At 35.1% G+C, this 25,635-nt stretch overlaps 1 protein-coding gene across 2 annotated transcripts in view; it reads right to left on the reverse strand.

Annotated features, from left to right (window-relative positions):
- Positions 1-3,296: 3,296 nt before the first annotated feature.
- The window catches only part of ITGAV (integrin subunit alpha V), a gene marked incomplete at its 5' end in the record, with an annotated part of 82,243 nt that continues 59,904 nt past the window's right edge, over positions 3,297-25,635 (reverse strand). For both annotated transcript variants that reach the window (XM_079710430.1, XM_079710429.1), the window contains 15 exons: positions 3,297-3,433; positions 3,694-3,816; positions 4,433-4,540; positions 4,643-4,756; positions 8,795-8,908; positions 9,870-10,028; positions 10,666-10,771; positions 11,282-11,362; positions 11,741-11,820; positions 14,131-14,223; positions 14,751-14,898; positions 15,506-15,573; positions 19,071-19,208; positions 22,376-22,530; positions 24,067-24,125. In XM_079710430.1, the coding sequence (XP_079566556.1) occupies positions 3,338-3,433; positions 3,694-3,816; positions 4,433-4,540; positions 4,643-4,756; positions 8,795-8,908; positions 9,870-10,028; positions 10,666-10,771; positions 11,282-11,362; positions 11,741-11,820; positions 14,131-14,223; positions 14,751-14,898; positions 15,506-15,573; positions 19,071-19,208; positions 22,376-22,530; positions 24,067-24,125 (1,642 nt within the window). In that variant the 3' untranslated portion in view covers positions 3,297-3,337. The remainder of the gene's footprint in view (positions 3,434-3,693; positions 3,817-4,432; positions 4,541-4,642; positions 4,757-8,794; positions 8,909-9,869; positions 10,029-10,665; positions 10,772-11,281; positions 11,363-11,740; positions 11,821-14,130; positions 14,224-14,750; positions 14,899-15,505; positions 15,574-19,070; positions 19,209-22,375; positions 22,531-24,066; positions 24,126-25,635) is intronic.

Here is a 25,635-nt window from a genome sequence, read left to right on the forward strand (position 1 = left end):
CTAACAAAAATACTAATAAATCTCTGTTTTGATTAGGTTTACTAAGTTAATAATGACTTTGAAATATCTAGGTTTGGTTACATTGTTATATTGCACTTGAGAAGAATGACAAGAAAAATCAAAGATTCAGTACCTCTCCCAAGAAATTCATTATATATCAGAAATTACAATGAAATACAAGCATATATGCATGCTACATGTCCACAGGTTCATCGTTCAAACTAGCCTACCAACAGGTTAAAAGAAATACTCTCCAAAACACTGAGTATTAAGTCATTTCATTCACCATTTTGGATCCTATATTCGCTTTTCAAATTTTATACTTTTTTCTTATTAATCAAACTATCACATATACAAGCTATCCAAGAGCACTAACACAGTGACACTGAGATAAGGAACAGTCATACACAAGTATTCCACGAATGACTTATTCTTTGCTAAGCTCAACACTACATTCTGTAACACAGGAACATCAATCAACTTACAGTTGTTTGCCTTATAAAAAACCAGCAGATCTATTTATTATATACTACACTTTTGCCACATACATCTCTCTTAGGGTCATGATTCACTACGAAAAATCTTTCACATCCTCTTAAGGAAGCCAGTATAGTCTCTAATACTTGAATTTTCTCTTTATATAAAGTATCAATGAGAATTGACTATGACTAAGTAGTTTCATAACAGGTAGAATTGTGGCACTAATATTTTGATTAATTGTTTTACAATTCAGCATTAAGAACTTGATCAGAATTACAATAATCACCAATTACAAGAAAAAGGTAAAGGGAAGAAAAGGAAAGCGCCTCCCTCACACAAATGTTTCTCAAAATATCAAGTCTGAAATAAATGCCTATTTAAGAAATCAACAACAGCATCAATATTTCTTACCAATATCCAATGTTTTAAATATTCTCAACCCCAACCATGTGTATTTTCTTAAACTGAATCAGATTATAAGAACTTTACACTCAAAATCGCTTTCAATTCTCAATAAATCACAAACACAGCAGTGATTATTTTTTGACATTTTAACTAAAACATTCACATGCTACTTTAGGGTAAAAAGAAACTCAGCATTTCCCAAATATTTTCCTCAAGGACAAGGTTTTAAATTATACCCCTACCATATTTTTGCACCGATATAAATCTTCATTTTTCTTAAAGAAAATACTATTGCTTTAAACTACATTCCATAAGGGCAATTTAAAGCATCACGTTAATTTCCATGACAACACCCTTCAATCTCCTCCAGTCTCATGCTCTCCCAACTGAGCTATTTTGGCTCCTCCTTCAATCTCCGGTAAAAGATTATACCTTGAGATAAGAGGCCATAAAAGCAACAGACTGTGCAAAAGCGAATAGTAACATTTTTTTAAAAGAGTGACTTTCTACCCAACAGATAGTTTCAGGAATGACTGCTATTAGGTGGGAAAACAAGTAAGGTGAACATTGTTCTAGACCAACTCAGTGACTGTCTGGTGGCAGGCCCTAGGATAAAAATATTTTTTTCTTAAAAAACTTTAAATTTATTGGTAATAAAAATACTTACTGCATATGACTAAGATCTTTTGAGCTACTAATAAAATCTATATTACAACACCTATTAATTTTGAAAATCACTAAAGCTAAATATCGGGTCTTGTCAACGTTCTAATTTGTATAACTCACCTACATATGCCTCTATTTTATGAATATATTCTAGCGTAGGCACTTGTGAGGGAGTTATAACACAAGACATGGCAAGATAAATTTCAATTATTTTTAAAACACAGAAAAATATTCAGTTATTTAAGTGAAATATTTATCATTGCCTAATGAAGACAGTAGTTAAAAAGCTATCAAACTCTCAATTTCTAATGTACAACATGATGTAATTGCACAAAAATAGGTATAACTAATAGTTATCCCCAGGCCTGGAGGAACTGTGAATAATTCACATATTCCTCTAGAAGATTCATCACCCTACGGACTTATAAAACTACAACTTGCCACCTGTGTAGCTTTTATTTAAAAATCCTAGAAAAGTAATTTATATTAATAAACCTAAGAAAGTTTAAAAAGGTTCCCAATAACTTGAATTGCTTATAAAATAACCTCTAAGAAGTCATTTTGATAGCTGAGACTGGTTTTACGTGTTACACCTGGCTTCAACTGAGGTAATATCCATCTGAGCAGCACCACACTATTGCTAGAAGTAAACCAGTGAGCTACTTTAAGACTTTCAATTCCAAGCATTTCTTGCAGGGTTGGGAGGTTGAGTGCAGGTTCCTCTAAGTTGTAAAGATTCCTCATTGATCTTGACACATTCTCAGTAACAGTTTTGGAAACGTAAGGAAAAATACATATATAGGAGGAAAATAAATTAATCCCAACTAAAAACTCTTGCTTTAATCTAAGAACAAACTATTAATAAGCAACTCTGTCAAAGAACTATAAACATAGTCTTTTAATTTAAATGCTCCTTTTTCTTCTTTTGTATTGTATTGTATATAGCCAGACTAATGCAATGGAATAAATGTACTTTGGAAATGACTTCCAACTGCATATGGCTTCAAGCATCATGATGTTTACCAGAAATTAAACGACTACACAGAAGAGGCATTTTTGATTATAAAACTAATTTTTAGTATAAGGTGACTTAAAGGATTCGAAATAGAACTTAAACTTATACAAAATAAAATGTAATCAAATGGACTGTGGATAAAAATATAAATAAAACTTTAATAGCATGTACTCAATCTTCAGATTAAAACAAAAAACTGTACCGTTGCTATTACAGAAAAGAGTTTTGATGGGATCCTGCTTTTTTCTTTTTTTAAAGTTCTACCATATAGGTAATATTAAAATCCAAGTTTATGCAGTTATAAAGTTAGCTTGAAAACTCAACTGTAGTGTAATGTGTATTAACAGTAAGTATCTCTACAAAAGATGTGGATCCTAAGGTCCAAATTTGGATTGCTTTAAAACAACAAAAACAACAACAAACAAAATCCAACGTACAAAATCAGAAACAATAATTGTAGGAGGTACTATTTTAGATAAAGTGGTAACTCAGGCACTACCTGTCTTATGTACATTGAAGAAGATCTATCACTTGAAATGTTATTATTTAAATACCTAAAAATACAAGTCAGTGGATGTGTATTAAATGTATGTCTGAACTTAATTATAATGAAAAGGTTGACAAATATTGCTCTCACTTTGTGGTTAACACCAATGGGTACCATCAGCAGTACAGTCTTGGAACTTTATTCCTCATGAAGGAAATTTTAAAATCTATAGTGAAGTTGGTACTTCTAATGGGACAGGATGTAGCACAACTTGAAAATCACAGTTAAGTTTCTGAGTTTCCTTCACCATTTTCATGAGGTTGAAGCTGTTCCCTTTCTTGTTCTTCTTGAGGTGGCCGGACACGTTTAAAGAAGCCCATCTGCCAGTTGAAAAAAAAAACAAAACTCACATTACTGCCACATCAATGAAGAATACTGAAAGTATTCTGAGTGACCATATTATGACCAAGAAAATTTAAATGGCACTTAGTTGAATTTTTCTTCCTTCAAATGATAAGGAGTGCTCATCATGCATCATCATTAAAGGTCCCTTTCTTCTTTCCCTCCCTTCTTTTGCTCCCTCCCTTCTCCTTTTTTTCTGCTTCCCCTCCCTCCCTCTCTTCCTAAGTCCATCACTTACCCTGTACATTACAAACACCAAAACAGCCAGTAACAACAATCCTGCTAGAACTGCTAAAATGATCACCCACACAGGTACAGGCATGGGTGCTGGCTGAATGCCCCAGGTGACATTAGTGGTAACCTGTTGGGGGAAAAAGTTCTTGAGTTTTAAAAATAGTTCACTGAATCATTCAACAAATATCTGAATGTCTACTATATTTTATGTCAATGTTACTCACATTATTTTGTTTTCTAGTACATGATAATTTATGATTACACATTTGGTATCAATAGCATACACACACACACACACACACACACATGAAACTCTCAACAGGTTAACCTCTGACTGACTCTGAAATGATTTTTAAATAATCCAACCTGGTTTATGATGTGTTGATCCCATTTTAATCCTCAAATTAAAGATTTATAAAATGCCCTCACTTACTGCAGTTAATTTCCAACTTTCTAACTCTGTGGGGAGAAATTCCCAAAATTTTCCCTCATGAAATTTAGTGATGCTAAGTATCTTACATAGGACAAGATGCTAAAGTAAAAGGTCTACCTCTAATAATTCTGGGATGGGGGGAGGAAAATAGTAATATTAAACTAGTTTATACTAGGTTATAATCCATTCAAATAACTCAAGTTACTTTAAATTATCAAAATAATTAACTGCCATTATTTAAAATAAAATAAAAATATCTATGGTATTGAACTGAGTGCATTTATTCCATTTCCCCAAATCAATGACTTACCAATGTGGAGTTGAAGAGGTCCTCAATTGGAAGGTTCTTATAAGGAAACTCTATGACATTAAATGAAGCAGATGACTTCAGAGAATATGAATGATTCTGGTTTTCCTTCTATATGGGAATAACAATAAAATGATTTTCTATATGTCAGGCCTTTTTAATTTCTTCGAAAAAAATGGATAAGTTCGCTGAATGCTGCATCTGCCCACTTACATTCATAAAGGTCTCAGTCCACAGCAGAGACTTTACATACAGGATTGCACTCTTTCCTCTGTCCAGTCGCCCCACCTGGCAGACAATCTTCAAGCATTCAGCAATTCCACAACCCTGCCAAAAAATTACTTACTTAAAAGAAAAGATCATTCTATCATCTCTTCAACATATGAAAAGCAGACAATTGACTTGTTTTATGTGAAGGCTAAAGAGATGATCTAGATTCTTTTGCCTTAACAGCAGTAACGTTTAAAATGAGTAGGCTAATAGTTGAATCTATGAATGCTTCTTGTTATGAAGGGGTTGGTTTTAATGTGATTTGTTATGGAAGGATAAGTGCTACAATATTAAAATATTTATTGTTATAGCTAGAAATCAACATTCTTTAGGCAAACCCAGAGCATGGTGATTTTAGTAATACATGAAAATCAGATCACAATATGCCTGTGGAAAAGAAAAAGAAACAGAGTGAATCTTTAATAGCTATTCCATGTCAGACCTGTAGAAATCAAGTGGCATGCATGGTTTTTTTTTTTTTTTCGTTACGCGGGCCTCTCACTGCTGTGGCCTCTCCCACTGCGGAGCACAGGCTCCGGACGCGCAGGCTCAGCGGCCATGGCTAACGGGCCCAGCCGCTCCGCGGCATGTGGGATCTTCCCGGACCGGGTCACGAACCCGTGTCCCCTGCATTGGCAGGCGGACTCTCAACCACTGCGCCACCAGGGAAGCCCTGGCATGAGTGTTTTTATCAGTAACCTGAAGGCAGACAGTCAAAAGTAATAAATATTCACCACCTTCTACGTGCTGGTCAAACTGCATTAGACATGTCATATGCATATACCTCACAACAGTGTTATCCAGTAAGTGATACCTCCAGTTGATGAATAGGAATAGAAGTGAACTCCCTTGACCTGGTAAGGGGCATCTATGAAAAGCCCACAGCTAACATCATCCTTACTGGTGAAAGAATGGATGCTTTTCTCCTAAGATCAGGAACTGGACAACAGTGCCCACTCATGACACTTCTATTCTACAGTGTTCAGAAGGTTCTAGCCAGTGCAATTAAGCAAGAAAAAAATTAAATAAACGGTATCCAGATTGGAAAGAAAGAAGTAAAGCTATCTCTATTCAAAGATGATACAGTCTTACTTACAGAAAACTTTAAAGAATCCACAATAAAACTATTAAAGCTAATAAACAAGTACAGAAAAGGTATAAAATACAAGATCAGTATACAAATATGAATTGTTTTTCTATACATTAGCAATGAAAAATATGAAAATGAAATTTAAAAAACAATTCTATTTTAAATAGCATTTAACAAGAATAAAATACGTAACTAAGGAAGTGCATGACTTGTGCACTGAAAACTACAAAATGTTTTTGAAAGAAATTAAAGAAGACCTAAATAAACAGAAGACAGCTCATGTTCAAGGACCGAAAGACTTAATATTAAGATGGCAATATTACCAAAATGATAGACAGATCCAATAAAATTGCTATCAAAATTCCAAAAAAAAAAAAAATTCCAACTACCATTTTTGTAGAAATGGACAAGCTAATCCTAAAATTCATATGGAATTGCCAGGAACCCCAACTAGCCAAAACAATTTTGAAAAAGATGAAAACACTGCAGGGCTCACACTCCCCAGTTTCAAAACTTACTGCAGAAGGACAAAATCAAAAAAATTAGGATGCATGTATAGATCAATGGAATAGAACTGAGAGTCCAGAAATAAACCCATACATTCACAGTCAATTCATTTTCAACAACGGAGCCAGGACCATTTAAAGGGAAGAGACAGGTCTTTCCAACAAATGATGCAGGGAGAACTAGAAAACCACATGCAAAAGAATGAATCTGGGCCTCTACTTCACACCATATACAAAAATTAACTCTATATGGATCAGAGATATAAAAGTAAGAGCTAAAAGTATAAAACTTAGAAAACCAGGGACTTCCCTGGTGGTCCAGTAGTTAAGACTCCATGCTCCCAATGCAGGGGGCCTGGGGTTTGATCTTTGGTCAGGGAACTAGAGCCCACATGCCACAACTAAAGATCCTGCATGCCACAACTAAAGATCCCACACGGCACAACTAAAAGATCCTGCATGCAGCAATGAAGATCCCGCACACGGCAACGAAGATTGCGCGTGCACAACTAAGACGCAGCCTAGCCAAATAAATAAATAAATATTAAAAAAAAAAAACTTAGAAAAACAGAAAACTTGTGTGTAAATCTCCAGGACTTTGGGTTAGGCAATGGATTTTAAAATATGACAGTAAAAATATAAGCAACACAAGAAGAGACAGACTTGAGAAAAGAAATTTGGACTTCTTTAAATTTAAAACCTTTTTTCCATCAACAAATACTATCAAGAAAGTAAAAAAGACAACTTACAGAATGAGAGAAAATATGTGCAGTAACAGCTCTGATAAAGGCAGTATCCAGAATGTATAAAGAACTCCTCATGACTCAACAACAAAAGGCAAACGACCCAATTTAAATATGGGCAAAAGGTTTGAATAGAGATTTTTCGAAAGAAGATATACAAATCAAAAGACGCTCACCATCATTAGTCATTAGGGAAATCCAAATAAAACTACAATGAGATGCTACTTCACTCCGATGAGGATGACTACAAAAAAGGCTTGCGACCTGTTGGGCTTGAAGGCTTTGCAGGCTCTGGTTTTCTCTCTGAGCTAGACAGGAAGACACTGGAGTGACATGACCTGACCTACTTTTAAAAGGATCATTATGGCTTCTATGTGGCAAACAGTCTGTCGTGGTGACAGGGGAAGAAATATGGAGTCCAACTGGAGGTTTGGCAATAGTTCAAGTGAGAGAGGAAGGTGGTCTAGGTTAGGTCGTGGCAGTGGTAGAGACGGCAAGAAGGGGCCACATTCTGGCTATTTTGAAAGTAGATAATGACAGAATTTGCTGATATGTAGGATTATGAAGTTTGAGAGAAAGAGGAGAGTCAAGCCCCATGCCAAGGTTTGGGACAGAGAACAGAGTTGATATTTACTAAAATAAGGAACACCATAGAAAGATCAGAGTTGAGAAAACTCAAGGATATGTTCTTAGAATTAAGTTTAAGATTCCTATTAAATATTTAAGAGGAGTTCCAGAGGATAATGGAGTCTGGAGTTCAATGCAGAGGATCGGGTTGGAAATATTAATCAAAGTCATCTACATAGAAATGATACTTACCAGCCATACAAATGATTAAGATCATCTCATATGGCACTGTCAGACAGACCTTCTACAATGACAGAAATCATCAGTGTGGAGATACCTGTGCTTCCTGAAGTGGTAGCCACTAGCCACATGTGGCTACTGAATACTTGAAATGTAGCTGGTGTCTACAACACTGGACTGCACAGATCTAATGAATGATCGTAGGTGGAGCAGATGAGAACTCAGATCTGAGCCCTGGAATACTCTCTAGAGCTTAAAGGTCTGGAAATGGAGATTGAGACAAAGTAGCCAGTTGTGGTAGGTGGACAACCAAGAGAGTAGTGCCCGAGAAGTGAGAGAGGAGTGTTTCACAAAGGAGGAAGTGATTAATTGTGCTAAAAAGTCACTGTGCAGTTGAACTGAATGAGAACTAAGAAGAACCATGGAATCTGGAGATGTGAAAGTAACTGGTGATCACTAATGAACATAAACACTATACCAGGTTCTCTGTTAGTTGATGGTTTGCAGATCTGTTAAATTTTAAAAACTTAAGTGACAAACCTCTTTATAACATTATAGTCATTAGATAGGCTGACTCAACAAAAGTTGATCATAATGCTAATTATTCTTATATTTCTGTTGAGCCCTTCTGTTTTTTTCTGCAATATTGAACATAAGCTTCAAAGGTTAGGGTGAGACCAAGAAAGAGGTCAGTTAAAGGAGTGCAGTCAGAGAAATAAGTTAGAACATAAAATATTTTTATTAGTAATCTACACAAAGACAGATCATGTGAAGAAAATGTGGCATTAATTCAATTAGGAACAAGGAAAGTAAGAGGAGTGAATGGTATAAAAATATACGGAGTTCTTTCCAGCACAGCTGTTGTTACTTTTGATATGTTTTTTGGCATCAGTTCTATAATCACATATTTTAAAATATTTAAAGTGCTTGTTGTTGAAACTCCACTTACCAAAGTGTGCACATCTCCTTCACTGAGGGTGAGATCCCGCTTAGTGATGAGATGGTTCCGGTCACCTTGCCCACCAATTGTGTCATTCTTTTCAGTTGTTTGCGAATTTGAGATCTAGGATTACATAAATAAACTGGTGGTAAATAACAATGGAAAATATTTTGCACTGACATTTTGGCATAAACTGTTATACATGATTAAAATATAGTGACTAAAAATTTGGTATGACAGAAAATTCACCACTTAATATATGGCTAAAACTAAGCAAAGGAAATAAAGATTAGAGTCCTTAATATGTGGGAAAAAAATTACCTCTACCTAGCCATCATTTTCTCCCCTTGCATAGCTAGAGGGGAAACTGATAAAATACTGAGAAACAGCTTGAAATTTCACAGTATACATCTGTGATGTATGTCAATCATTAGTATACATTTTTTGCTTTGTTTTCTTAACTTTCCTTACTCCGAACTGTGAATAGCTTCTTATCCAAACATATGTGCTAGGATGGAGAAGACTATATCCAAGTAGAATTCCATAAAATGACATTCTTCTAGGTCAAGTCAAAAGAGCCAAGAGTAAAATGTTATATTTTATCCCAAAGACAAAAATTTCACATCCAAACACCCTTGACACATATTACGTGTGGATAAACCACTCTGCGATAAAACCAAAGTCAAATTGGGTCACTTAAGAATATCTCCGGATGGGAATTCCCTGGCGGTCCAGTGGTTAGGACTCCATGCTTTCACTGCCGAGAGCGTGGGTTCGATCCCTGGTCAGGGAACTAAGAACCCGCAAGCTGCGAGACACGGCCAGAAAAAAAAACAAAGAGTATCTCCGGAGGCTCACTAAACACTACATAAATAAATGGTTTACTAGGACTTCACAGAATTCATCCTTACTCACTACACAAATAAACAATTTAATTCATAGTGTACTGGTTATGAACTAAAATATTTTTGCAGAATAGATTTATTATTAAAACAATTGTTTATTTCATGCATTTCTTTTATAGATTTAGAAAGAAAAGCAATAAAATATCATCATAATAAATGGTTGCTATTAAGTACATTACCTTAATTCTCAAAGGGTTGATCTCCATATCTGAAGTGCAGTTCATTGGCCCATCAATATCATATTGAAGGATGTACAACAAAGTGTTATTGTTATATTTGTAAGGCCACTGAAGATTTAGCATTGCCTTGCTGAATGAACTCGGACCGTTATTTCTCAGCTAATGAGGAGAAGGAAATGTAAATACTTAGGGCAAAAATCTATTCTATAATCCTTCCCCTACAACTTTAGGAATCATTAAGCAACACGATTTGAATAACAGTTTGAATAACAGTTTCCATAGTTACTCTAATATTACAACATGATCATTATTATGCAAAAGAATCAAACTCAACATCTGCCTCTGCGTAGGGCAGTATAAGTCAGGATGAATATATAAACAAAAGAGGAAAACGTGAAAAAGTTACTGATAAGTGGCATAGAAAATTTTCTTCCTACAGAACCAAAATTTTACTCAGTGACCTATTCCTTTTACTCAAGTAGAACTAACTGGTTTTATTTTATTATTAAAATAATAATAATAAAATTACTTTTAAGTTAATTTTTATTATTTTTTTTTTACTAATTGGTTTTAAGCAACAATTTGTATAAACAGCTTTCTTTTACTACTGGAAGCTACTTGTCTAATAAAAATGAACTTAAGAATAGGGAAAAAATTCAAAGAAATCTCTGGTACATACTTAAATTATGCAGAGTTTACATAAAAGTTAAATAGACTTGTTTTTTAAAAAGAGCCTATCTATTCCTCTCTTTGTTGGCTGTCTACCAGGTATCAGTTAAATCCAACAGCTGCAAACCTCGTAGATGTGCTGAACAACTGGCCCAACGTCTTCTTCAGTCTCAGGGTTCTCCTTGTGCTCCCAATTTGGAATCGGAAGAAAGATATGATCAGGACTTGAGACTCTAAACAATGACCAAAGAAAACCTACCATGAATATCAAAATGATATGGTCAGTTCATTTTCAAAAGTACCTAGTGTCCAAATGAATAAAATCAGAATTAATTAAAAAAAAAACACCATACATTTAACAGACAAAACAAAAACAGAAACTATACTTGTATGTGTACATGCACAGATGGACACACAAACTACTCTTTATTGAATCTAATGTAATAGGTGAATTGATAACAGGTGAACTTTTGCATAAAAGTTCAATAAATTTATTTTGTGCCACTTTTGCCATGTCTGGTTTATTTCCAAAGGATTATCAAATAAATATTTGGAGCTTTGGAATACACCCAGGACCTTCTTCTTTCTACAGAAGCTACAGCTCTAGTAAAACGACACTGAAACATGGAGTGTCTACTATCCAAAAGAAGCTAGGGGCCCTAGGACTTACTTTTAAGAAGTAACTACTTTTAAAGTAGTTTAAATCATGAGAATGAGATACTCAACTGGGTAATCATACTGACCCTCTTATCTCAACAGCAGCTAAAACAGCAAGGTCAACTTTGTAAGATACAACCGGGCTTACTTTGTCAAAAAGATTGGAGCTGAAAAAGAAAAAATTATATTTAGGACTGACTTGAGCATAATGGTCATCAATAGCATACAGAGGCAAATGCAGTGAAACTAAAAGTAAACAAATTAAAAGCAGTAAAGAAATGACAAACTAAAAATCAAAATAATTATTTTCATTAGCATTTAATTCCAAGAAGATGATTTTTATTTAAGTTTTAGTTTTGTTTTACAAACTCAAAAGCAACATAAATTATTCTTATGATGTAAATATTGATTTTAAAACGCTATAATTAAGTACTAAAATTTTAGTCTATCCTATTCCAGAATATTTAAGTATATTGCATAATATATTTATAACGAATAATATTTCCTCCATAGTTATTATAAACGGAAAAAAGTTGTTTTCATACCTTTGGATTTGTAAGTCAAATTTCACGGAAGTATCCATCTCTGATTGCTGGTGCACACTGAAACGAAGACCAGCTAGGAGCTGAAGGAGGGAAAGATGGCAATGTTAGTTAGAACAGTGTCAAATTCGTGAAATTCCAAATCCAGCATCCAAAGAAAAAAGAAAAGTGTTTCTCTGAACTTACAATAAAACTGAAAGTACTCTAGCAAAGGTAATTAAGTCTGATCTTCTATCAAATCTCTATTATTTCAGATACTTGGGCCAATCCATAATGGAGCCTGTTTAACAATGATCAACCATAATTATACCTCCTTATAATATTAACTAATTATCTCCTTATTATATTAACTAATATTAACTTTCTGAAAAATGCAAGAGGAATTGCTTGTTGACCCAATGACAGTATAGAAGTTATGCACAATAATTTGGTGACAGGAAGTTAACACATGAACTTGTGTTAATGGGGCAGGAAGGAAGAAACAGATGGCTTACAAGAGTGAGAGAACTTGGCTAAAAAGGACAGATGTGGGGCCAGAAGCAGAATTTCTCCACGTCACCCACAACTCCATCAATAACAAACATCTTAACTTCTGCAGGAGGAAAACTGTTATTTTAAAGAAAAAACTGAGCTACAAGGTAAGGGAAAGCAGCCTTCTTGGGGGGTCACATAAATGACATCTAAAAATGGCCCTTCTAGGGGACCTTGTGAAACTGCCTCCCACTTTACAAAGTTTGGAGCCGGCCACAAGAATCAACCTGGAATTATCTATACTGAGTGAGCAGTGAGTGAGAAAGATAGAGAGAACGAGAATATAAGGAAATAAAAAGCATGCTCACTTGTTAATGAAACATTGTAGTTAAACACTGTGTTAAATACATGTGAAAAAATGCAACTCTGGGTACTTTGTTCAAGCCCTTTTCCCTAAGAGACCTTATATCTAGAAATAATAATGACTTTTAATGCAAAACATATTTAAAGAAATATGAAATATTTATTTTTATTGAAATATATTTGACATATAACACTGTAAATTTAAGGTTGATTTGATACATTTATACACTGTTATATGATTGCCACTGTGGCAATAATTGCACCTCTGTCACATTACATAATTATCATTTCTTTTTTCTGGTTGGAATTATTAAGACCTAGTCTCTTGCAAGTTTGATGATTATAATATGTTACTGTTGTCTATAATCACTATACTGCACATTAGAGCTTTAGACTCACTTGCAAGTCTGTACCCTTAAACAACATCTAATAGGAGAGATGTTGTTTATATGGGTAGATATGGGATATTCAGCCCCATATTATCATAGATCTTCAAATTACTAATATCTATGTGCTTATTAAATTAAATTCTATTGAAAAGGTAACATGAGGGCTTCCCTGGTGGCGCAGTGGTTGAGAGTCCGCCTGCCGATGCAGGGGACACGGGTTCGTGCCCCGGTCTGGGAAGATCCCACATGCCGCGGAGCGGCTGGGCCCGTGAGCCATGGCCACTGAGCCTGTGCTCCGGAGCCTGTGCTCCGCAAGGGGAGAGGCCACAACAGTGAGAGGCCCGCCTACCGCAAAAAAAAAAAAAAAAAAAAAAAAAAAGGTAACATGAAATATACTGCTGTTTTTTTTTTTTTCCCTTGATAATAGGAATTCTACAAGGTATATTTTTGTTTCCTTTTTAGAGGATTTGGGAAGCAACGCACTGAGTGCTTCTTCTCAAGCTCCTGGGCTCCCTTCTCCACCCCCGAAGGGGAGCCTGATCCAACCACTGTGCTCTTGGATCCTATTGGGGTGACCATATAGGTTTCAAGTTAATGAGATCATTCTAACTCACTTAAGAATGACAGTCTTGGTATCTGTCAGAGTAGCTTTGAGGATGCATTAAAGTGTTAGTTGAAAACATCAAAGTTACAATCTCAGTCCTTAGTTTCAACCAGGTTCTCATCCATTCACCAAATTGAAGGTGAAGAGTAGCTGACTGAATACAGGTAATAACACAACCCATTACTTTAGTATCTTAATCAAAACTAAACTCTGATAATCATTACATTCTAAATCAAAGCCAGTTTAGACGCTATTTTGAAGTGCTTATAAAAAAATTACTATGGGGCTTCCCTGGTGGCGCAGTGGTTGAGAGTCCGCCTGCCGATGCAGGGGACACGGGTTCGTGCCCCGGTCCGGGAAGATCCCACATGCCGCAGAGCGGCTGGGCCCGTGAGCCATGGCCACTGAGCCTGTACGTCCGGAGCCTGTGCTCCGCAACGGGAGAGGCCACAACAGTGAGAGGCCCGCGTACCGCAAAAAAAAAAAAAAATTTCTATGGACAAACCCACAGAAAAATATGCTATTCTCTATAAAAGAAAAAAAATCCATTTTATTAAATGTCTTACTTGAGTTCCAGCCTTCATTGGGTTTCCAAGGTCACACACCACCTGGCGGGTTTGGTTTTCTGTCTTAAAGGCACAGGAAAGTCTTGCTAAAGCCTTTGATAGACAAAGAAAAAGGAATGAAAGGAAAATAAATTAATGACCAAAAAAATGCAGAAGCCATAATAAGACTTTAAAGTTCCTAGACAATATCATGCAGTTGGATGTTTAGGTTTCTCGCTTTACAAAGCAAATGCATCTATTTGAGCAACGAGGGGTACAGGGGAAACCAGAATTGTGTACAGTTACCACATGTAAAGTCCAAGTGTTTCTGAACGATCCCTAGAGGACACAGATACATAACCATATTACCTCTGAAAAATTATCTGATGGCCAGGCTTAGACACTTTATCCATCTGACCCTGTTTCAGGCACGTAGCTAGCAGTTTTTTAAATGTCCTATCAATGCATTATGCAAAGTTATTAGGCTTGAAAGGAATTATGTAAGATAGGCACTCTATTGTCTAGCAATTTAGCCTTAGGTAGAACGGCTCAGCTTGTACGACACTAAATGGGGGAGCAGCTCATTAATGTTACTGAGAACTATGAGTGCATTTCGATTTTTGAAGAGGCAGCTTGCTTACTTCACTGTTGCGGACCACCCCGATGAAATCAGCCTGCGGTGGGATGGAAACGATGAGCTCAGCTTCATAGGCACCTTCCCCCTGATTCTGAGCCTTAACAATCAAGGTCAGAGGGTTGTCGTCCCCAATACAGATCTTCTTTTGATCACTACGAGTTAATACAAATCTAGACAATGAAAAAGGACTGCACGGCGAGAGCATGACTATTCAAAGCACTGACATGTTCAACAGTGTCTCGAGATTTGTTAAGACTACTCTACAGCTCAACAGAAAACTGGAAATAGCACACTGGGTGCAAATCCAATGCTTCTCCCAGTAAAAGAACACTGATGCCTTTAGCATATCACTATCTCTCATATGTATTAAGGAAGTAATTTTATATCCCTTTGTACTTATTAATCCCCTGATTTTTTTCTAAAGGTTGAATTAATCCTTTGTCATGATACTCAACAATATTCGCTATAATTTATACATCATATAAAATGGTAATGAGTCCTTTAGTTAAGAGTATCTTTAAGAGGATATAATGTTACTTTGTGACGCTACTCAATGCTGAATAGGAAGAGATCTGTTAACCTAGGTAGCTGGTGAAAACATAGCACCTATTTTTTTAAAGCTCAATATTTATAGCTTTACTGAAAACCATGCATTATCCTCCAACATAACTAATTCTCATTACTATTACTTTAATAGAAAAATGTGTTCTTTCATTTAAATTTCTTATTACACAGTCTATTATTTGGAGCAAAACTTACCTATCTACAGAAACTTCCAGTTTGGGTTTACAGACATTGTCTTCACCACAGTCAAGCAGAATATGAGCCTAGAAAAAAATTTTATTTTTCTCTACATGGATAAATACCAGTACAGGTCACACATGCAGTGTATACCAATATACGTGTGGATGTATATGAATATATATTTATGCACACATGTATATATTTATATATACTCTAATTGTATATATACCTGAATTCAAAAGGGATCATGGCTGCCTGTTTTTAAATAGGTCAGTCTTAGCTAGTAAGAATGAAAAGGAAGGAAAAGATTTATAGGGTATAATACAATTAGTTGGAACCTTTTAGTTCTACCTCAAATTAAGCTGTTATGATTTTGGAATGAAGTATAGAAGAGAAAGTAATATTCAAGAAATGAGGGTTCTACTTTACTCAGCTGCTGCTAGCTAAGCTGTGTGATCTTAGAGGGATCAAGAGGGATCTTAAAGGGAAAAAACAGTGACAGGCTTTCTTAAAAAACAAAACAGAACAAAACAAAAACTGTATGTTTCCAAGTCACAAGGGAGGCACAGCTCCCCAGAATAGAATTGTATGGTAGAGATCTTAACTGTCACTTTAATTGGGATGAAACCCAACAGTACACGTAAACTAATTCAATGACCTAGATGTAAACAGTTGCTATGCGCTTCAAGAAGATGTGGGGAAAGGCCAGGACCAGTAGAAGAAATCTGAGGTGACTCCATAAGTGATACCAAATACAATCACTGCTAATTTAGTTCATGAACAAAGAACGGATTTAATGATATGTGATATGGTGTGTGTTAAAAGTCCCAGTTAGAATGATGAGCATCTGAAGTTTTGAGTGAAAAGTATTTTGAAATATTTTTTTTCAACATCTTTATTGGAGTATAATTGCTTTACAATGGTGTGTTAGTTTCTGCTGTACAACAAAGTGAATCAGCTATACATATATCCCCATATCCCCTCCCTCTGTGTCTCCCTCCCACCCTCCCTATCCCACCCCTCTAGGTGAACACAAATCACTGAGCTTTTGTGTATATATGTCAACACAACTCTCTCACTTTCTCCCAGCTTACCCTTTATTATGAAATATTAATAAACTATGCTAAAGGGATATTTGACTAACTACCACTCTACATTGAAGAGAGAGGATTAAACTGGCATTGGTGCAGCTATAGCCTTACAATATGCTATCAGGAAAGATAGTTTCAGAGATGGAAAAGACAAAGCAATGTCTTCCATTCACAGAGAACTAAATCTCTACAGTTACATACTTAATATCTTGTACAGAGTAAGAACTTAATACAAATTTGAATGAATAAATGGAGGGTGGGAAAAACAAAACTCTCTTTCTTCAGGAAGCATGAAATCTCTAACTCCAAAGGATTAGGGTACAGAAAGGGAAACTCAAAAGCTGCCCTGTCTGATATAGTAGCCACTAGTGAGGACATGTGGCTTTTGAGCACTTGAAATGTATCTAACGCCACTGGGGAACTGAGTTTTATATTTCATTTAATATTAATTAATTTAAATTTAAAAACTGATACTTGATTCTGCTACTGAAAAACTTTTAGTATGTTTAGAACAACTTGGCTATGTGAATCTACTTCTTCAATTATAAATTATATGAGTTCTAAATACAGAAAAAATATTTCTGATGAAGCTTTAGCATCTGAATTGTCTGAATTGAGATGTGTTGTAAGTATATAATACACTCTGGATTCTGAAGACCGTAAAAAACAGAACTTAAAAAATTTCACAGAAAATATGACTATTTGGAAATATGGTCTTAAAGAAGTAATTAAGTTAAAATGACATCATTAGGGCGGGCCCTAATCCAATACGACTGTCACTTCATAAGGAGATCAGGACATAGACACAGAGGGGAAACGATGTGAAGACACAGGGAGAAGATGACCACCTACAAGCCAATGGGAGAGGCCTCAGAGGAAACCAACCCTGCAGACACCTTCATCTCAGACTTTAAGCCTCCAGAATTGTGAGAAAATAAATTTCTATTATTTAAGCCACCTGTAGTATTTTGTTATGGCAGTCCTAGCAAACTAATACAGATATATTATTAAAATTAATGTCACCAGTTTTCTATGTTTTTTTTAATGTTACTGACCAGTATATTTAAAATTACAAATGTGGCTAACATTATATTTCTAACAGACAGCAGTACTTCGTAGAGAGAGTACAGTAAAAAAGTTTGTAATATGACCAGTGAAATAAAGGGCCATTTTAGAGAGAAGTAAATAAGAATGATGGGATAGGTAATTAACATCGAAATGAGAGTACATAATAAAGCTAAGAAAACAGAAAAAAAGATGCCTAAGAGTAGGTAATGTCAGTGCTGAAACAAATGTAGAACACAAAGGAAACAAAGATTCAAATAATGAAGAAAGTGGGGTGGGGACAGGGAAGAAAACCAAATATTACTGAAGTTATTATTCCCTCAAAGTGGTTTCAAAAGTTAACCAATTTGATTAGCTGGCTTTAAACTGTATTGGTATTAAAGAGATTGGTGATCTCAGTAAACTAAAGTAATGTTAACACTAATAAATAGTTTCCAAAAAATTCTAAAATTATAAAGAAAATAATCATAACTCCTATAACAAAACACATAATGTAAAAGGACAAGTAACAATTAACTTTTCTAAAAAATGTAAAATTGAATGACAGACTCTAAGAGGCTTGGCTGTTCATTATTAAATTATTAATCAACATAATATTGTATATCCCCTAAAAATAAAAAATGTAAGAAATATAAACACAGAGCTATGTTTTAAAGTTCTATATTAATAGGTAGTAGAAAGTAGCATGTATACTATTCATGTGCAAAGTGAAATATAAAATAAATTGTTAAAATATAAAAATTACAAAAGACTTAAAAAAATTTTAATTTGCCTTATGCTGCTGTCATGTATAGTCTTCTCAAATTACGAAAAAAAAAATAGTTTATGAGATCTTAGCAAGTTAGACAAAGAAGTAACAACCTAAATGTAGGGTAAAGCATTCTATGACAGCAGAAATATTAATCTAAAAATATGAATATGTAATAAAAGAGGAAAAAATAGGAAATACAATAATATTTGAATGCATGGGTTTTACATAGGATTTTCTAAAAATATTTTAATATAGTCTTTATAAAATTTTATGTTCCTATATTTGGTTTTATGAAAAGAATGATTTATGTACTATATATGCATATGTGTGTACATATACTATTTTTTACAATTAAAATATAAGTCAAAGGTAATATAAAGAAACTTGTTTAGTAAAATATAAAATACTATGTAAATAAATTGGCATTTTGTTGTCTTCCTTGAATTATTTTACTGTTTTATGTGTATGAAATGCGACCCTGTCTTCCTCTGCATATCTCTAAGTTCTGGGTGGCTTTAAATGTCTTTGACCTGAAAATCCAGATTCCTTCTCCTCTGACTTCTCTGACCCAACATTATAAAAGCAATCCCTTATGCTATTTAACAATATGAACTGTAAGACTTTAAAAAAGATAAAAGTATAAAATTAATGATAAATTAATAAAGTACAGTACCTGTCGACTAATATTGGCAGGAGTGAATTGGTTAAGAATAGGCTGCAAGCCTGTCGCATCAGCAGCTGTTCTATAATCCAACCGATACTCCATAAAAATAGTAATTGGAGTGAGTTTGTCTCTAAATTCAGATTCATCCTAAAAATGGAAAAGCTTTGAATTAATGTTGACATCAACCTATGACATCAAGCTATCTGGAGAAATCCATAAGTGCACAATACAAAGCCAGTTGTATTCACCCCTTGATCAAATTCTACAAAAACTCTTTGAAAAACTACACTTACATAAGAATAGAATATCCAAAAAGAAGATTATCATTATCCAGTGAGAACCCTTAATCAACTTTGTTTTATAATACTTGATTCACACAAAAATATATGAGGCATGTTAATAAAATGAGCACTCAAACACACACCCAATATAAATAATAACTAGGACATAACTTATATTGCTAAAGCTACCCACATGCTCTTTTCTCTTTTCATCCCTTTGTCTTCCTTCCAGAGGTAACCATTCCCTTGCTTGCTTTCAGCAGTTTTACTCTAGTGTGTGTGTCCCTGAACAATATGTTCTTCAGATTGCTTTTCCTGTTTATTTTAATTGATTTCTCACATGAGATTAGCCTTGGCCATCCCCATTTTTTTTTTTTTTTGCGGTATGCAGGCCTCTCACTGTTGTGGTCTCTCCCATTGCGGAGCACAGGCTCTGGACACACAGGCTCAGCAGCCATGGCTCACGGGCCCAGCTGCTCCGCGGCATGTGGGAGCTTCCCAGACCAGGGCACGAACCTGTGTCCCCCACATCGGCAGGCGGGCTCTCAACCACTGCGCCACCAGGGAAGCCCATTCCTGTTTATTTTAAAATGAGACCATACGTATTCTTCTGTCATTTGCTCTCTCTGTTCAACACTTTTTAAGATTCATTCATGCTGTTGCATGTAGTGAAGTTAATTTTTACTGTTGAGTAATATTTATCATATAATAATTTATTTACAATTTATTTATCAATTCTTCTGTCAAAGGTTATTTGGACTGCTTTGGGTTTTTGGTTTATTTTTGCTATTACAAAAAAAAATGTTGTAATGTATTGTTCTACATAGTGGCAAGGAGATTTGTCAGCTCTGTAAGATACAATATTATTTTCCAAATTCTTCATATTGGCAATTTACACTGCCATGAGCAATGTGTAAGAATTCTGATTACTCACATCTTGACCAAGCAATAGGTACTGGCAGACTTTGAGTGTAAAATGGTATTTCTTCATAACTGTAACTTGAGGTATTTGTCTTGTTTGCTCACATCATGAATAGATATTTAATTTCATCAAAAACCTTTCCCTGCACTTAAGTAAGATGGCCATGTTTTCAGTCTATTCATGTGTAAAGTTACATTTCTGTACTTTCAATATTAACCCACCCTAGGATACATCCAAGTTGGTCTGTTTTTTAATCTTTTTTATAAACTCCTAGGATTTAGTTTGCTCATATTTGGTTAGTAATTTTACATCTATGCCTTTGTATAACACTGTCATGAATTCTCCTTGCTTATACTAGCCTCAGTCAGTCTGGGTATCAGTTACACTACCTTCACAGAATAAGCTGGAAATATATTTTATTTTTCTATTCTAAGAGTTTAACATTGGAATGTCTCATTCTTGACAGTTTGGTAGATGTTGCCTATAAAACCATCTAGGTCTTGTGATTCCTTTGTGTAAAGATTTTTAACTGCCAGTTCAATTTTTTTTAATGGCTTATATGGTTAAATGAATTGTTCGGGTTCTTCAAATGACAGCTGTGTTGTGTTTTTCTAAGAATGTCTGCTTTCTCTCAGTTTTTCTATGTCTTAGCACAAGGTTATTCATAATATTTTATTACTTTAATTTCTCCATTATCTATAGGTACATCCTTTTTCAATTCCTAGTTTTGTGGAGGTTTCTGGGGGTTTGTTTTTCCTTCATCTTTTTCTCAATCTTTCATTTAAATTAAATAGCATTTAAGGCTATACATTTACCTTTACATTCTGCTTCTGGGACATCCTACACATTTTGATATGTAGTATTTTCATTATAATTTACTTCTAAGTGAATTCCTAATATGATCTCTTTTTTGATCCATAAGTTACTTAAAATCACAATTCCTAATTCCCAACTTATCTTTGTTATTGATTTCTAAAAATTGCACTGTAATCAAATAGCGTATTTTCTATGATTCCAATTGTTTCAGATTTGTTCAGACTTCCTTTATATGTATATATGGGGAAATTTTATATTCTCTAATTGTTGGATGTCAAGTTCTATACAGGTATATAGGTCTACTAAATCGAGCTTGTTAATTATGTTGAGTTTTCTAAATCTTTACTGATGTTTTTGGTTTTTTTTTTTCTTTTTTTTTGGCCATACCATGGGGCATGCAGGATCTTAGTTCCCCAACCAGGGATCGAACCTGCGCCCCCTGCAGTGGAAGCATGAAGTGTTAACCACTGGACCACCAGAGAAGTCCTGATGTTTTTGTCTTTTAAAAAAAATTTCATCCTTCATTTCATTAAACATTTTATACACACATATTTTGTAACTGATAATTCTAACATCTCAAGCTTTTGCAGGACTAAGATTTATTTGCTGTGTCTTCTAATGGCTTATTTCCTTGTATGTTTAGTACTTTTTTTAGAAATGAATTCCTATTTGATTGAACTTAACCTATGGGACCCATACTAGATTGCTCCAGTGAGACCTTGTATTTACTCTTGCAGGAGTCAGGGCGCATCTTTGTTTTGGGAACACTTTAGCCTTGTGGAAGACTCTGGACCTAATGCAGGAGGCTCAGGTCAGACTCCTGGTTTGCAGAAGGCCCCAGGCGAGCCTGAACCCCTGTGCTGGTGTCTGCAAGTACAGCTCACCCTCCGCCCAGGCTCCATCCCTCCCTCCCTAGCCATCCTGGCTCACACACTTGTTTACAACTCACAAGTCAGGTTTAGCCAATGTAGTTTTTTCATTGATTGCTTATGGTGGGGGGCGGGGGGATGGGGTGGATTTCTTTTACTGTCTTGAGAGTCCAGCAATATTTAAGAAATATGTTTGTCATAATTTATTCAGTAGCATTGTTGTGGAAAGGCCACGTGCAATATCCAGTCTGACAAGCGTAGAAGTCCATTACTCAAGTTTGACTCTTTAAAAAGCCCAACTTCCTCAAATGCATTTCTCTGTCTTCTTTTTGATTTACTACCAAAAAAATTTACAGAAAGTGAAAATCATTTAGATGAAAAGAAAAAATAATAAGTAGAAAGAAGAGATAATGGATAATCTCTTACCCGCAGATATGCTATTAGTTCTTCACATTGCATCTGTCCCCCCCTTGAGATGGTCATGTTCTTGGAGTGACCCGGGGACCTGTTATGGAGAAACAGTGCTCGTCGAATGGCTCCTTTTTGCTTGAGTTTATCCAAAAGAAGCTCCACCTGGAAGTCTATACAAACCAAAGGATTTATAACCAACATAATCTTTATGGACACCTATCTGTCCTAATATCTCAAGTTTTCATTTAAACAGAGATACACATTTATCCCTTAAGAAGTAATCTGCTTCTAATTCATTAAAAATGTCTATACATTGTAGTGAGAGGACAACATATTAATTCTGAATAAATATTTAATAATTAAATAACTGATCCAACTATCCCCAAATTAATGTCATCTATTAAATTGAGACAATAGATAATGATGGTAATAAAACAACTATCAGATAGAGGGGAAATTTTTTCTTTTAATTTAAGCTGAGAGGAGGAAGTTCAGAAATAAAATGTATGAATTAAGACTTTTATCACTAATGCAGGTAGCAGGACTCTTGCTGACTGTGATTAAGAAATGTTTACTAATATGCACCCATACCCCATACCATTACATTCACCATTACGACGAATGAGCGGTTTGCATCACTTGCAACTCCTACTTCTAATGAAGCTACTGTATCAAACTATCAGGTAAATATGTCCCTCATGAAGCAAATGACCAAATATAGCTGACTGGGTCAAGAATCACCTTAAAATGAATGTGCAGCCAGTGAACAGTCTGAAGCACAGTTGCTAGACTACTGCCTTCTAACATCAGTTCTTCTTTAAATAGCTTCTTCAAAGGAGATACGAGTGCAGATCTTTAAAACCACAAATCTCTAAGTTTCTCTAAATGTTGAACTTCATGTCAAATTTGAGTGAAAAGCCAGGGTCATTTTGCTTCTCGTTCTGTTCCACCCACCCTGTGAGAAACAGCAAGCTCCTGCTTCTGGCCTCTTGAAATTGCCATTTCGCCTGTGCAAAATACTCCTCCAGACATCGCTTAGCTCCTTCATTTCCTTCAGGTCTTTACTGAAAAGTTACCTTCCAGAGAGACCCTTTCTTGCTACTCTATGTGAACTTTCATGCACAAACACACCCCCAGCAGACTCAGTCCTCTGTCCGGAGCTTTACTGTTATTCCTTAGCACATATACCGACAAATCTCCACAACAGTTACTTAATTCTCCTACCTTGATCCCAGAATCACATAAACCATTTTCTGGAATGGAAGAGTCAAGTTAGAATTTGCTGCGTGTGCTAAATTTAGTGGTCTAACTTTCCTTCTCTCTATTTCTAAACCACCTCTACTCTGGAGATTACTGGGGCTTCTCTAAGACATAAAGTATAAACTTTTCAGTAGGTCATTGACTTATAAACAATGATACTTATTTCTCCTAGAGTTCATCTGTCTCACAATGATAACTGTTTATCTTTGTGAAGGCCATATTTACCACTAATTGTTCACAATGTCAATAAATGTATTATTTCTGAATTGGCTTGAGTTGCCAAACACAATAATTATGTTGCAATATTAAATGTCTTTAAGCATAAACGTTCAAATAAAAAAGCAATAACAACTATTTGAATAGCTATTCAAATGTCCTAAAACATTTTTTAAGTGCTGTGTATGCAGCATCATTAAAATAATATAATTTTTCCATAGAACACTTACTAAGTTTCGTGGGAAGTGCTCCTTTGCCATCTGCCTTCAAGCAGAACCTGACATTAAAACTGTAGAAAAATAAAAAATACATACAAATCCCATAATCCAGGTTAGACATTTTTCCCATTTATATAGCATTATTTATTTATTTGTTTGGTTGTTTATTTATTTATCTTGGAATTGGAATTACAATTCGAACTTTAAAATACCAAAAAGTCTCATCACAATGCCTACAATTAATTTTTTTAAAAAGACAGTAAAAGAGATTATCTATGCCTCTCTTATTCTCTTATTTATTATTTGAAAAACTCACTATAGGTGACATAATCTGATATTACCATGTAACAGTTTCTCCCTTTCCCCCCAAAATATACAAGGTAGATGAAATTATAGTATATTGCTTAAAAAATTAAATATTTACACTATGCCAGTTTAGGATACCTAATACACTCTCATTCTTCATAATAACCTATTAGATAAGCTATCATCCCTATATTACAGATTGAAAAACTGAGGCTTGGATGGTATTAATTTTCCCATTTTCATGGAACACATATTGAACAGAATTCGAATACAAACTCTGGTCTGTACGATTCTAAAACTTTTGTTGTTGTTACACTTTTGTTACACTGATAATATTTATTTAGCTAGACATTTTTTTATTATCACCTAAATCTCACATTTCTTTTTTTTTAAATCTCATATTTCTAATACTTAGTTCACATTGTGAAGCCTTATATCTTTATGTCTTAATATTATTTTTAAAACATGAAGCTATACAGAATAATCTAATTCATCCTTCAGTAATTTAGGCATGTTTCCTTTCATGGAAAGGAATGAGACAAAAAAAAAGAGAGAAAGAAAAGAATTTCCTAACCTCCTCTCAAGCTTACAGAATCTTTTGATAAATTTAAATGGGGGAAATGACAGTCCAGATTTAAAATAAATGTCTCACTTATGAAAAACCCCCATAGGGCTTCCCTGGTGGCGCAGTGGTTGGGAGTCCGCCTGCTGATGCAGGGGACGCGGGTTCGTGCCCCGGTCTGGGAGGATCCCACGTGCCGCGGAGCGGCTGGGCCCGTGAGCCATGGCCGCTGAGCCTGCGCGTCCGGAGCCTGTGCTCCACAACAGGAGAGGGCACAGCAGTGATAGGCCCGAGTACCGCAAAAAAAAAAAACAAAAACAAAAACAAAAAACCCCATAAAGCTACCTTTAATTAGCAAGCTCCTCTAGAACAGTATTTTCACAATTTATTACTAGGTTATGACATCAGTTTAATGGGTGTGTCCAGCATCTTAAAAAAATGAATATGTAAAATTGACTTAAGTATCAAGGGTAAGATTTCATGAAACTTTTCTTTTAATTACATGCATGTGTTTACTGGATTATGATGTAAAATGTATTTCATCCTACACGCCATATTCGAAAACATATGAAAGCTACTGCTCTAGTTAGTGTATTCGAAGCCTTCACCTTGTTGCCATAATCATAAGCACATCATCAGCAATGTGCAGCAACTTCACCAGGACACAAAGGGTGAGTGAAGGGATGAAAGTCAGTAAAACTTACAAAATCTTG

Source organism: Hyperoodon ampullatus, assembly GCF_949752795.1.
Source record: "Hyperoodon ampullatus genome assembly, chromosome: 8".
NCBI lineage: Eukaryota > Metazoa > Chordata > Mammalia > Artiodactyla > Ziphiidae > Hyperoodon > Hyperoodon ampullatus.